The sequence below is a fragment of the Haliotis asinina genome, chromosome 8 (assembly GCF_037392515.1).
Source record: "Haliotis asinina isolate JCU_RB_2024 chromosome 8, JCU_Hal_asi_v2, whole genome shotgun sequence".
Lineage (NCBI taxonomy): Eukaryota > Metazoa > Mollusca > Gastropoda > Lepetellida > Haliotidae > Haliotis > Haliotis asinina.
In genome coordinates this window covers 39,269,100-39,284,724 of record NC_090287.1, presented here as the reverse complement: position 1 = coordinate 39,284,724, position 15,625 = coordinate 39,269,100, and the positions used below count along the sequence as shown (strand labels likewise).

The window sequence follows — 15,625 nt, the reverse complement described above, 5'->3', positions numbered from 1 at the left end:
CATTATTTGGAGCCCTTGGATACAGTGACCCCAAAGATATTAGATTCCTTCTTCAGCATGTGAGCCTGTGTGTGTTTAGCATGGTAATAGATATTTGTATACGGTTTTGAAAGGCATTTGTATACTCACAGAAACCACTAGGACATGTGTATTTAGACTCTACTACTGCGTGTTGTGTACACAACACAGTATGTCATGGCTGTTGTTGTTGTGGAATCATTTATCAAAACTAGTTTAGTTAAATTAGTTGAATTACTTTCGCTAAATTTGTCCTGAGGTAAAACAAGTCAGACTTGACTCAGTGGTGTCATAATAATTTTGGGGGGTAAATCTTGTATTTTTGTTTGATGTTTAAAGTATTGCATGCTCATTACAATTCATTTTCACAATTTCAAACAAAAAGGGAAATCATGCCCTCTACTTATAAAACATGTCAATATTTTAATTTATGGAGGCTGTATGTTTGGTTTGTCTATAATATTTGGTTAGAGTTAGAATATATTAAGTAAAATACAGATTGATTGAAGGAGGGAACCATGTCATGGTGTAGCTCTGAAATGTGATCACCAATTCTCCTTGTCTGACCTTGTGGTCGAGTCTGTCATCTCTGATGACCCACTGGCTCCCATCTAGATATTTGGGTCACAATGTGACCTCAATGTGAATCAGGTTTACTCCTGAATAAACATGACTTATGTGGACTTGGGTTTGAAGGATGGAGAATGTTTGTTTTTCTACCTGTTTGAGCTCTTGATTCACAGATAATCCAACTTTAAAAATCAGGAATTTGTTTCTCTATTTTAGAGATTGTTATTTATTGCAAACACCTGATTGTTACATATAGGGTTGTAAAGGCCCTGAAATGATGTGTCTCAAATGCCTGGAATAGGTTTGGAATTCATAAATAGTTTGGAAGGTGTTAAGTCATGGAAATATCTTTGAAAATTAATATTTGTTTAGACTAGTGATGTATATCTGGTATATCATGGAGAAATTCAGTGTTATGTTAATCCAAACAAACTGCATGTCCCACAGCTTGAGTAATAATTAAGGCATGATAAAAGATGATATATGCTGTTGTTGATATTCAAGAGTGTTAGAGACTATGTGGTAAAGAAATCTATTGCTCAGTACAACTCATTTTGCTCATGAAACAAGTTTAATTTGCAAAGTAGTCTCCCCTTCTCACACCAGGATCTGATGGCAGGTTTTTAAGTCAGCCTGCCCTTGCTTGATTTGTTCCCACTATAACCATGTCAGTCAGTATCAGTATGACATTTCCTCTTCTTAACGGATAGTAATATTCCATGATAATATTATTCAGTAATATTATTAGGTACACTGTATTTTGAAAGGGTGTATGGGACTGTAAGACCCTTGTCAATTCCGGACCTGTGAAGGTCCCAGAGTAGAATCGGCCTTCAGCAACCCATGCTTACCATGACAGGCAACTATGCTTGTCGTAAGAGGTGACTAACGGGATTGGGTGGTCAGGCTCGCTGACTTGGTTGATGTCATCGGTTTTCAGTTGCGCAGATCGATGCTCATGTTGTTGATCACTGGATTGTCCTGTCCAGACTTGATAATTTACAGACCACCGCCATATAGCTGTAATATTGCTGAGTGTGGCGTAAAACTAAACTCACCCACTCATTGTCAGTTTCGTATTTCCAAAGAACTGGAAGACACAGCTGAAGGAAATACAGAATTTTCAAGGGTTTTACAGTCTCGCACTCCCTTTCAAAATACTGTATGACAAATTTACTACCCTTATGATCTTTTTAGATAAACTTATCCTAAACCAACAACATTCAACCTTCGGCAGAGAGAGAGAGGCATAAACTTTTGTCTTGACATTTCCTTAAAGGTCGTAAAGGGAGATAACTCGGGATGGCTTAGGTTATCGTAAAAATGATTGAATTTAAGGTTTTGTTAGATGACAAGTGAAATACAGAAACATTTTATGTTTAGGATTTATTTATTGACATAGACAAATAAAAAATTACAGCAAGAATTTTATTACTTTACTCTCTTTATACTTGTAATTGTATACACCAACTCTGAAATTTTGAAGCGATCAGCCACATTCTGTGTAAGGTTAAAGTGATTTGTACAACCCCTGTAGTGTGTCACGTGAGATATTTGATGGGATGTACGGTTCATACACCCTGGCAATTCCACCTACATTCTTCTCATGATCGTATGCAGAAAAAAAGTTAGAATACTGGCAAAATTATGATGAATGATTGAAGTAGTGAAAGTTAGGGTTGACACCTTGAATTTGTTAAAAGGGTAAACGGGTCCTTCTCTATCAAAAGCTGAGCACCCACCACACATGTTATTTCAAAGGGGGCAATGGTACACCATGCCACAGTTTGGTACATATCGCAGCACACAGCTCTTTTTTAATTCTGTTTGTCAAACTCTGAAAATGTGAATTGTGTAGTGATGTACTTTGGGGAACAATAAAAACATTCTGAAAATTTAAAATTAAAAATTTGGGGATTCAGAGATGGAAACTGAGATGATTTTGTGTCACTGCATCCTCACAGTTACTTTGTTGCTTATAATGTCAATCACTGATTTCATGCTCATGTTGGACTGCTTGCAGGCAGCCACCATCCAGTTGGAATGTTGCTTGACGTGGAGTGAAAATCATGAATGCAAAACAAAACATGTCTGACAAGACCAGCCTATCACTAATTCATTCAAAGGCTTTTACCTGTATTGTAAAAGCATCAATTAGCCGTTCCCTGATCTGCTGCACGCAGTAATCACAAGTAGACAACATTGATAGCCCTGATTCTGTTATAGTGTTTGTTGGTTTCAGTTTGAAGCCAGCCATGCCGCTTGGTGGTGATGAGGCAGAATCCAGACCCTGGGGAATCTCCAGGTAAAATACCACATCAATTAACTGATTCCAGCATTGATTTGCAGTGACAGCTTAATGCTATGCCAACTACTAACAAGAAACTCTGTATATCTGTTATCTTGTGTCAGTGATAGGACACCTCTGTAATTATGTCCAAGTTCATTTAAAAACAATTGTTACAAGATATATTGTGATGAATTAAAAATGTACAGAAAAACATCATAATTAAATAGCGTAACTGATGTACAACATTTGTACAGTTACAAGCAATTGACATACAAGCAAGTGCATATCAGATGTTTTTAAAAATGTTTCTTATAAGACTTGCTATGGTCATTAATGGATGTCATTTACGAATAGAATTTTTAGCAGTAAAACTGCTAATAAACTACTGTGCAGAAGTCAACATTGGCAGGAGAAATTTATGGTCACAATGACAAATTTTGGAAAACCTTCCTGAAAGGCCTACTATCACTCTGGAATCACTTACAGTCGAACACCATTGTCTCGATATTTATGGGACCAGAAAAAATATTGACGTATCTGAATGTTGACACGTCCGAAATAGGCATATTGTCATGTGACGACACAAGTACCGGATTAGATTCTCACTATGTTTTGATTCGATGCTATAATCCATTATCAGGAGTGAATTCCAATTTCGAGGGCTTCTGTTTTCATTGCATTTTTTTCAGCTTTATAGGTTGAATTGGCATGTTTGATGATTTGTTTCGGTAAGTGCATATCGAAAAGTATCAGAATCTACAAAGTTGTGTTTTACGTTGCATGTGACCTTTAAAATTAAATCGTTTGTTTGTGTATTCATAAAACGCAGACTTGCATATATTGTAAACAGTTGCATCCATGTTGTCACTTCCCATCTGAGAGGGGTGGTTAGGTAGCTTAGTGGTTAAAGCGTTCAGTCTTCACACTGAAGATCTGTGTTCGATTCCCCACATGAGTACATTGTGTGAAGCCCATTTCTCAATTTTCCTGCCACGATATTGCTGGCATAATGGTTAAAATGTGTATAACAGCACTCACTCACTTCCTGCTGTGACACATTCACATTGAACATATAGAAACTCTGCACAGTCCTGGATCAAAACAGAACGATGAATGATAACTCGAAATAGGGACAAGTTCACAAAACCTAAATAAGACACATGATACCCAACAGGATCTAAAAGCTGATGTTTTATGATCAATAATGGAAATACTTGTTCAAGATGTAACATTGTCCTATTTTCACTCTTCATCCGGAGGGGTGACAAACAGCTGGTGGAACAGCACCAGTGTGCACTGCAGGTGCATCTCAGCACAGCCCCCAACTAGTCAGGAAATGGCTGGTTTATGGACCATGTGTCTTATTTGCATTTTATTCTTCTTTCGAGCAATTTCATCATTCGTTATTCTCATTGGAACCCAAAAGGACTGTTGAAGACAATAACAGTGACTTACGTAACTTTTCTTAACTTTTCTTCATGTTGTCTCAGATTACACAACACACTGTATTATCTTTAGAATGTCATTCTGTCAGATCATTAACAATTGTAGGATTCCCATATCCATGTGTGTGTTCCCACACTCTCCAGACAAATGATATACAGTTATGAGTGCTGATTATCAGGTGCTACGCAGTCTTTGATAATGATAAGGACAACCAGGTAACTTGTGTGTTTCACATGGGCGGTAGGGTAGCCTAATGGTTTGAACATTCGCTTGTCATGCTGAAGACCTTGGTTCAATTCTCGACATAGGTGCATTGTGTGAAGCCTATTTCTGGTATCTCCCATTGTGATATTGCGAGAATATTGCTAGAAGCTGCAGAAAACAAAACTCACTCACTGGCTATGGCAGTAAACAAAAACAACAGTAAGAAAAAGCATCTGGCGTTTTGGTTTTGGAATATGTTTGTTTTCCAAATGTTTTTGTCAGAAAGCCATTGGTATTGCTGGGGTTCAAAAGTCCCATCACCCGATGCCTGGGACAAGTCAGTTTTCATTTTGGGCAGTCAAATAATGGTATCTAATTTGTCCGTGGGTTACTAGATAATTTCCACTTAAGGTTTCAAACTGCAAATAAACTTGGGTTTCATTTGATATCTGCTCATAATTTAGACATTACATTTTGTAATAATAGTAATTTAGAGTTATCGTTCTTTGAAATTTATCACTCTTCAATAAATAGTCCAGTAAACATTAACATCAAACATTGTGTCATAAAATCAGGTCAAGTGGAAAGTTAATCAGGACAAGTTACTTTCTTGAAGTCACTTGCCCTGTGGCAAGTTGCTTTTAAAAAAAATTTGAACCCCTGGGTATTGTGCTGTATGCATAGGTCACATTCGGTGTCAGGTAGCTGTGAAGTATTTAGTAGAGGTGGCTGTCGAGGGGAAACAGCTATTGTGATAGCGAGAGTCTATTGCAAAACACTATTGCAACAGTTTTTCCTTTCTCCTTGACTTGTCTCATTTGAAGTCATTTCCTAAATAAATTTATAGTTTGTATGAATTTAAAAAAAGTTGAAGTAGTTTCAGCCTCGTTTAATAGCTGACAAGAAACCCAGATGAAGTAAGCTATTAATTTGAGTAAACATAAACTGAATGTGTCTGCACCCAAACATCCTATATTTTGCACTGCACATTTATTAACGGAAATAAATTACTAAACTATCAATAGTTACACATTCTATCAATTGATACTTTTTCATTTCTACAATCAATAACTTGCTTTTGGAAACTCATTAAGTTGGATGCATCATTACAGCCCTAGTATTTAGTGTAGGAAATGGTCAGAAACATGGTGATTGTTTTTCAGTTTGGGATGGTTTGTTTCTGTGACCAGAACAAATATCAAGGCTGAATATAAAGGCAGTGAAATGCATACAAATTATTTGTGTCATATTAGCAAGAAACAAAAATCAAGATCTGACACTTGCAAATGTAGAGTTTGACAAACTGACTATAAAGGACAAGCAATATTAGGACTATGGCCAAAGGCAGCATTTTTGTTTTCTTAACAGACACGTTTTATCCTGAGTTCAGATTTTAATCTTTATTGCATGTAGTAAAAGTGGTCAGTGGATCAAAGTTTGATATGGCTATATAACACTCACTCACTCACTCAAACCTACTCACTCATTCAGTCACTTACACACTGACATACCCCAGCCTACTCACCCAAACCCACTCACTCACACTGACTCAATCTCACTTTCTTTAACCACCATGCTGCAGAAATCCAAAGCGGGTGCTTTCTGAAATCCATGCAGAGATGTCTGATTAAGACAGTCAACTGAGAAGTTAACTATAAAGAGTGAAAAAGCCATTTGTACACCTATTGTCAAAAACAACCATTAGCACTGCAATTTGACGACGAGGCAGCTGACACAAACAGCAGGCGATTCGGTAGCTGTTAGTAGATGGATGACTATTCTTCTCTTTAGATTAGTAAACACATTTGTAAATGCATCTGTGTGTAGCTATTTGTAGCATTATTTAGGAGTACGCCAACCTGCCGACATCCGGCATACCACTTAATTTGTTGGTTGGACAACTCCTGAGTCGTATCGGTGAACACACATGTGCAAGTAAATCAGGCTGGGATTTTAACATTGGATGCTTGACCATGCATGATCATGAATGTAAGGTAGACTAACACTTAGTCTCTGAATAGATATAATTTTAATACTTACAATAAACCCAGTTAAATTGAAAAGGAGCCCCAGTGAGATGGCAGATTCATAACCTTAGAAATCTAGACTTGCTGCATTTAAGGCTTTATCAAGGTGGGAGTGAGGTAATAAGGAAAATAATGTGGTTCAGAGACTTTCAGACAGACTAGGATGTCCTCTGGTTCAGTATTTAAGAATACACCCCGTTGCAAATGGTATTCAAGCTATACAAAGACCTCAGTTGGGTTATAGGTACCAGACTAGTCAGCAGGTTGGGAAACTGTTATATTAATGACTATGTGAAACGAAGATCCAATCATTTACTCACAACTGAAGACATTGCCATCACTTTGTATGTCTGTTGAACAATAGGATATTCCCATCTATCTCCTGAGCCTGAGGTAGTCTAGACTTGCTTTGTTTAGAGCTTTAGCCTTGCCACAGGAGCTAGGTAGTGGGGAAAATATTGTGGTTTAGGACTGAGACTAACCAGAGCTTAAGTCTGAATAGTTGTTTCAGTTGTTACTCTATGAAACGAAGGCAGACAGAAAAAATATTGACATTGAAATATTGGAGTTGTTGTACCAGATAACATTTCATAACATGCAGCAAACTGCACTAAGGCATTCAGGATACTACTTTACAGGGCTTGGCATCCAAGGTACGGACTGTGGGTTTGTGCTGTCATTCGATTGTGAAGTCATCTCAGCCAATGAGAAAAGAATGTGAATGGATACATGCATTTAGTGAATATCAAGGGGTGGGGGGAACTTTTGATTATCACAGCTTCTTACATACAACTATACACTTGGAAAAAAGTATTGCAACATCTATTTTTCTAGACTTTCATTTTGGCATTTATAGTCATATACTCATGGAAACATATGAAGGGAACACATGAAAGTACAAGTGTTTTTTTTTGTGTTTTTTTTCACCCACAGTGCAGTACATACATTGTAAAGAACCTAGAAAAGAATGAAGAAATACTTGTACTTCATGTGTTCCCTTAATTGTTTCCATGAGTATATCTTATTTATGTTAGTTTGTATAATTATTGAGATGCTTCAGGTGCACTATATGTTCATTTTAGATGTATATGTACATGATCAAAGTCAAGTATCACATGAAAGTCATGCTCCTGTCATTAAGCAACTGTCAAGTTTCTGTTAGCTGTTCCTACAGCTAGACAACCTGGAAAATCAATCAATTTCATTGCTTATTAGTAACTATGGGTCTTCCTCAACTGACACATGCTCAGAGATGGTAAGTTAGTGGTATGTGGAATGCTGGCAGGTGATATGGGGTTATTGCAAGAGAGGTTGGTTGTCATCAGAGGAGTATTCGCCGAGTGACCAACAGACAGTTAATTAATGGTTGGTTGTCATCCGTGGAGTATCCGCCAAGTGACCAACAGATAGTAAATGAATGATGTTAAAGATGTTCAAAATGACCATGAGTGAAAATTCCTAGGGAGAATACAGCCTTTCTGTGAATCACAAGCCATCATCAATCCTGTGATCAACAGCATGAGCTTTGATCTGAGCAATTGGGAACCGTTGACATTTGTCAACTAAGTCAGCAAACCTGACCACCTGATCCTGTTAGGTGCTTCTTATAACAAGCATGGGTTGCTGAAGACCTATTCTACCCCAGATCTTCATGGGTCGCAAACATCATTAAATATCTCTATGTGTGTGACCTTTTCTGCCAGTCCTGATGTGCAGAACTACTTTATATCTTCCATTCATGAGCATCATCATGTCGTCCTCTAGGTTCAACCAGACACACATCCTCCAGCATAGTGACATCGATGTATATGATGTCAAATTCCATGTAAATTGAAAAGGAACCCCATTAAGATGCCCAGTCAGGAAAATAATGTGGTTCAGGGACTGGGAGACTAAATGAGGTGTTGAAGAGAGCGGAGACAAAAAGACAGTGGTAGCTTGTCCTCTTGGACTTTGATGGTGCTTCTCAAGTTTGGAGACATGTTTCGTTATAGATTGTCAAACTCAGTTCATGTGTCATATGATGTGTGAGTACACTTTTTCGGCATTTTGTACTAAAAATGCAGCTGATGTTTAGCTGATGCAATGGGTGAAGTGCAGTATTCGGACGCTGAAACTGATCGCTTGTTTTAACTGTTTCCTTAGCGGAAAATGATGCATGCAATGAACCTCCATGTAGTTATTCATTACACCGTGTTGAATTGTGTGTGTCTGTCAAAGCCAGTGAAACAAAGTGAGAGTGTTTTCATTTACTTGTTGAATGTTTTATATTCTCATGAGGTGCTTGAAAAAATGGGAGTGATTGGGACTGATTGAATTTACCACTTTGGAAACAGGCTTTGGACATTTGTGATATTCAGGTGTCAGACAAATTGGGTATCTTCAAAACACGGTTATTGGATAAAAATAGGCGTTTGTTTGTGAGCAATTCAAGTGATGAGTTTTGTCAAAATATTTGAAATGTGTAAGTGCAGAAACACACTCTTTTTAAGAACATGACAAAATAGAACTTGATGTTCTGTTAATGGATACATTGTTTTGTCTTTCAGAGCAGTTAAGTCCAAGCTAGCAGCCAAAGCACGTCGGGACCAAGAGAGTATCGAGTTGGCAAATGTGTGTGAGGTGTTGCCCTTCACAATATCCCGTCTGAGTAAGCTGGACAAAAGCAGCATCATCAGACTGGCCATCACCTACATCCATATGAAGACTTGGATCCAGACAGGTAGGATCTGAGTCAGAACATAGGAGTGAACTGGTGGTGTGTTGCTGTAAGGCATGGCAGTTGGTGCCATTTTGCAAGCTGCTGTTTGTAGAATGGGTGTTACGAACACTATTGTGAGGCTATTTCAATTGATGTACCATTGGACAATAGTATTGTCATAGTTCAAAATGCTATTGCAATGCTAGTAACACTAGTAATACTAGCAATAGTATTCAGAGTTTCTTTACCTTTTGCAGTACTGAACATCATTGCTTTATTATTCCCCCAGTTTGCCTGGGGTCTGTGTGTGTTCCCAAAGCAGAACTCCAACACAGTTGAATATGTCTTCTTGAAACTTTCTGTAGACATTAGTCCATCAGTAAACTGGTACTTTTTGTTGACTGGGATTTTTTTATGATTTATTTTTGTTTTGTTTACAAGTTGCTGTTGGAAGGAACATAAGTGCTTCTTACAATGCCTAGAGCAAACCTGTTGCTAACCAGCAATGCTAATATCTGATCACTCCTTAACAGTGAATCGGGATCAATATGACAAAGCTAGCTGTTTGAAGCACTTCTAAAATGTTCCTGATCATGTTTGAAAGCACTCTCTGAATGAGATGGTTAATACTGATTGCAGCATGAGTGCCTGTTAGATACTGTTTACCTCACAAACTGTGGCGTGCCGTATCTCAGTGGTCATAATGGTTTGTACTCTTCAGTTTGTAACTACAGCAATTTGTTCAGGACGCCACCTGCCTCACCATGCTCTCATTAGCATTATGGCAGTGAGGAGAACATGTTGAGGGAACTTATTGGCAGAAAGACGGCAAAAACATTTCTTGAGCAATGAGAGCACAATCCTTCGGAGATCTGACATCAGTGATGCTGATGTCTGATTTCATCATGCATTAAAACTGGCGTCAATCCAGACTAGCACACACAGCGCCTCACCCACATGTATAAAGCTACATCAAGTGCACTAATCCAGGATGTGTTGTAAACCCCGTTTCTCCTCAACTGAAAAACATCCTACAGATGGGAAAGCTGACAGATGTGTCACACCATAATAAACAGTTGTGTCAATGCAGAACTTAATGTAATATGACATCTACTGTATGTAGACATCTACTGTATGTAAACAACTAGTGTATGTAGACATCTGGTGTATGTAGGCATCTACTGTATGTAGACATCTACTGTATGTAGACAACTAGTGTATGTAGACATCTAGTGTATGTAGACATCTGGTGTATGTAGACATCTACTGTATGTAGACATCTACTGTATGTAGACAACTAGTGTATGTAGACATCTACTGTATGTAGACATCTACTATATGTAGACATCTACTGTATGTAGACAACTAGTGTATGTAGACATCTACTGTATGTAGACATCTAGTGTATGTAGGCATCTACTGTATGTAGACATCTAGTGTATGTAGACATCTAGTGTATGTAGACATCTACTGTATGTAGACAACTAGTGTATGTAGACATCTACTGTATGTAGGCATCTAGTGTATGTAGGCATCTAGTGTATGTAGGCATCTACTGTATGTAGGCATCTAGTGTATGTAGACATCTACTGTATGTAGACAACTAGTGTATGTAGACATCTACTGTATGTAGACATCTACTTCATGTAGGCATCTACTTCATGTAGGCATCTAGTGTATGTAGGCATCTAGGGTATGTAGGCATCTACTGTATGTAGACATCTAGTGTATGTAGACATCTACTGTATGTAGACAACTAGTGTATGTACATCTACTGCATGTAGACATCTACTGTACATAGACATCTACTCTATGTAGACAACTAGTGTATGTAGACATCTAGTGTAGGTAGGCATCTACTGTATGTAGACATCTACTGTATGTAGACATCTGTATTTAGACAACTAGTGTATGTAGACATCTACTGTATGTAGACATCTACTGTATGTAGACAACTAGTGTATGTGCATCTACTGTATGTAGACAACTAGTGTATGTAGACATCTAGTGTATGTAGGCATCTACTGTATGTAGACATCTACTGTATGTAGGCATCTACTTTATGTAGGCATCAACTGTATGTAAACAACCAGTGTATGTAGACATCTACTGTATGTAGACATCTAGTGTATGTAGGCATCTACTGTATGTAGACATCTACTGTATGTAGGCATCTACTGTATGTAGACATCTACTGTATGTAGACAAGTAGTGTATGTAGACATCTACAGTATGTAGACATCTACTGTATGTAGACAGCTAGTGTATGTAGACATCTACTGTATGTAGGCATCTACTGTATGTAGGGATCTACTGTATGTAGACATCTTGTGTATGTAGACATCTACTGTATGTAGACATCTTGTGTATGTAGACATCTACTGTATGTAGACAACTAGTGTATGTAGACATCTACAGTATGTAGACATCTACTGTATGTAGACAGCTAGTGTATGTAGACATCTACTGTATGTAGGCATCTACTGTATGTAGACATGTAGTGTATGTAGACATTTAGTGTATGTAGACATCTACTGTATGTAGACATCTACTGTATGTAGACATCAAGCGCATGTAGACATCTAGTGCATGTAGACATCTAGTGTATGTAGACATCCAGTGTATGTAGACATTTAGTGTATGTAGACATCTACTGTATGTAGACATCTAGTGTATGTAGACATCTACTGTATGTAGACATCTACTGTATGTAGACATCTACTGTATGTAGACATCTAGTGTATGTAGACATCTACTGTATGTAGACATCCAGTGTATGTAGACATCTACTGTATGTAGACATCTAGTGTATGTAGACATCTACTGTATGTAGACATCTAGTGTATGTAGACATGTACTGTATGTAGACATCTAGTGTATGTAGACATCTAGTGTATGTAGACAACTAGTGTATGTAGACATCTAGTGTATGTAGACATCTAGTGTATGTAGACATCTAGTGTATGTAGACATCTGTATGTAGACATCCAGTGTATGTAGACATCAAATGTATGTAGACATCTAGTGTATGTAGACATCCAGTGTATTTAGACATCCAGTGTATGTAGACATTTAGTGTATGTAGACATTTAGTGTATGTAGACATCTAGTGTATTTAGACATCTAGTGTATTTAGACATCTAGTGTATTTAGACATCCAGTGTATGTAGACATCCAGTGTATGTAGACATCTAGTGTATGTAGACATGTACTGTATGTAGACATCTAGTGTATGTAGACATGTACTGTATGTAGACATCTAGTGTATGTAGACATGTACTGTATGTAGACATCTAGTGTATGTAGACATGTACTGTATGTAGACATCCAGTGTATTTAGACATCCAGTGTATGTAGACATCTACTGTATGTAGATAGCTACTGTATGTAAACAACTAGTGTATGTAGACATCTAGTGTATGTAGACATCTAGTGTATGTAGACATCTACTGTATTTAGACATCTAGTGTATTTAGACATCCAGTGTATGTAGACATCTAGTGTATGTAGACATCTAGTGTATGTAGACAACTAGTGTATGTAGACATCTAGTGTATGTAGACATCTGTATGTAGACATCCAGTGTATGTAGACATCCAGTGTATGTAGACATCAAGTGTATGTAGACATCTAGTGTATGTAGACATCCAGTGTATTTAGACATCCAGTGTATGTAGACATTTAGTGTATGTAGACATTTAGTGTATGTAGACATTTAGTGTATTTAGACATCTACTGTATTTAGACATCCAGTGTATGTAGACATCTAGTGTATGTAGACATCTACTGTATGTAGACATCTAGTGTATGTAGACATGTACTGTATGTAGACATCTAGTGTATGTAGACATCTACTGTATGTAGACATCTAGTGTATGTAGACATCTACTGTATGTAGACATCTAGTGTATGTAGACATGTACTGTATGTAGACATCTAGTGTATGTAGACATCTAGTGTATGTAGACATCTACTGTATGTAGACATCTAGTGTATGTAGACATGTACTGTATGTAGACATCTAGTGTATTTAGACATCCAGTGTATGTAGACATCCAGTGTATGTAGACATCTACTGTATGTAGACATCTAGTGTATGTAGACATGTACTGTATGTAGACATCTAGTGTATGTAGACATGTAGTGTATGTAGACATGTACTGTATGTAGACATGTACTGTATGTAGACATCCAGTGTATGTAGACATCTAGTGTATGTAGACATCAAGTGTATGTAGACATCTAGTGTATGTAGACATCCAGTGTATTTAGACATCCAGTGTATGTAGACATTTAGTGTATGTAGACATTTAGTGTATGTAGACATTTAGTGTATTTAGACATCTACTGTATGTAGACATCTAGTGTATTTAGACATCCAGTGTATGTAGACATCTAGTATATGTAGACATCTACTGTATGTAGACATCTAGTGTATGTAGACATGTACTGTATGTAGACATCTAGTGTATGTAGACATCTACTGTATGTAGACATCTAGTGTATGTAGACATCTACTGTATGTAGACATCTAGTGTATGTAGACATGTACTGTATGTAGACATCTAGTGTATGTAGACATCTAGTGTATGTAGACATCTACTGTATGTAGACATCTAGTGTATGTAGACATGTACTGTATGTAGACATCTAGTGTATTTAGACATCCAGTGTATGTAGACATCCAGTGTATGTAGACATCTACTGTATGTAGACATCTAGTGTATGTAGACATCTACTGTATGTAGACATCTAGTGTATGTAGACATGTAGTGTATGTAGACATGTACTGTATGTAGACATGTACTGTATGTAGACATCCAGTGTATGTAGACATCTAGTGTATGTAGACATCTACTGTATGTAGACATCTAGTGTATGTAGACATCTACTGTATGTAGACATCTACTGTATGTAGACATCCAGTGTATGTAGACATCTACTGTATGTAGACATCTACTGTATGTAGACATCTAGTGTATGTAGACATGTACTGTATGTAGACATCTAGTGTATGTAGACATGTACTGTATGTAGACATCCAGTGTATGTAGACATGTACTGTATGTAGACATCCAGTGTATGTAGACATCTACTGTATGTAGACATCTAGTGTATGTAGACATCTACTGTATGTAGACATCTACTGTATGTAGACATCTAGTGTATGTAGACATCTACTGTATGTAGACATCCAGTGTATGTAGACATCTACTGTATGTAGACATCTAGTGTATGTAGACATCTACTGTATGTAGACATCTAGTGTATGTAGACATGTACTGTATGTAGACATCTAGTGTATGTAGACATGTACTGTATGTAGACATCTAGTGTATGTAGACATCTACTGTATGTAGACATCTTGTGTATGTAGACATGTAGTGTATGTAGACATGTACTGTATGTAGACATCTAGTGTATGTAGACATCTAGTGTATGTAGACATCTAGTGTATGTAGACATGTACTGTATGTAGACATCTAGTGTATGTAGACATCTAGTGTATGTAGACATGTACTGTATGTAGACATCTAGTGTATGTAGACATCTACTGTATGTAGACATCTAGTGTATGTAGACATCTACTGTATGTAGACATCTACTGTATGTAGACATCTACTGTATGTAGACATCTAGTGTATGTAGACATGTACTGTATGTAGACATCTACTGTATGTAGACATGTAGTGTATGTAGACATGTACTGTATGTAGACATCTACTGTATGTAGACATCTAGTGTATGTAGACATGTACTGTATGTAGACATGTACTGTATGTAGACATGTACTGTATGTAGACATCTAGTGTATGTAGACATGTACTGTATGTAGACATCTTCTGTATGTAGACATGTACTGTATGTAGACATCTACTGTATGTAGACATCTAGTGTATGTAGACTAGTATGTAGTGCCTCTGTTAACACAGCAGTAAATTGGTACCAGGCAGGAAGAAATGGTTATCTGAATGTAAAACCCTTAGATGTCTGTAAGTAACAGCAGTCTGTATGCTAAAAAACATACAACTTAATGGATGACAACTTCTTACTTATTGCTTAGAGTGACATTATCACATTTAGCTTGATAACAATGTAAGAATCTACATCGCTGCATCATGTTTGAGCCACAAACTTCTAGAATGCAAATCAAACATTTAGTTATGTACTTCTTAGGAAACTAGGATCAGGAATGATATATTAATAAGCCTTATCATCTTTATCTGGACTGTTGATACTATGGTCACACCTTGTTACCACAAAATCCTCAGCATCACAGTGTCATGACAGGCTGTTTATTGCTAGGCATAGTTAACAACTTGATGTTTTCTATTTAATAAATGTTATTTGTAAGTTCAGGATAATACA

At 37.2% G+C, this 15,625-nt stretch overlaps 1 protein-coding gene across 1 annotated transcript in view; it reads left to right on the top strand.

Moving 5' to 3' along the window:
- The window catches only part of LOC137294606 (endothelial PAS domain-containing protein 1-like), a 146,883-nt gene that overhangs the window by 5,649 nt on the left and 125,609 nt on the right, over positions 1–15,625 (top strand). The window contains exons 2-3 of the mRNA XM_067825663.1: positions 2,831–2,893; positions 9,105–9,277. Of these exons, the coding sequence (XP_067681764.1) occupies positions 2,831–2,893; positions 9,105–9,277 (236 nt within the window). The remainder of the gene's footprint in view (positions 1–2,830; positions 2,894–9,104; positions 9,278–15,625) is intronic.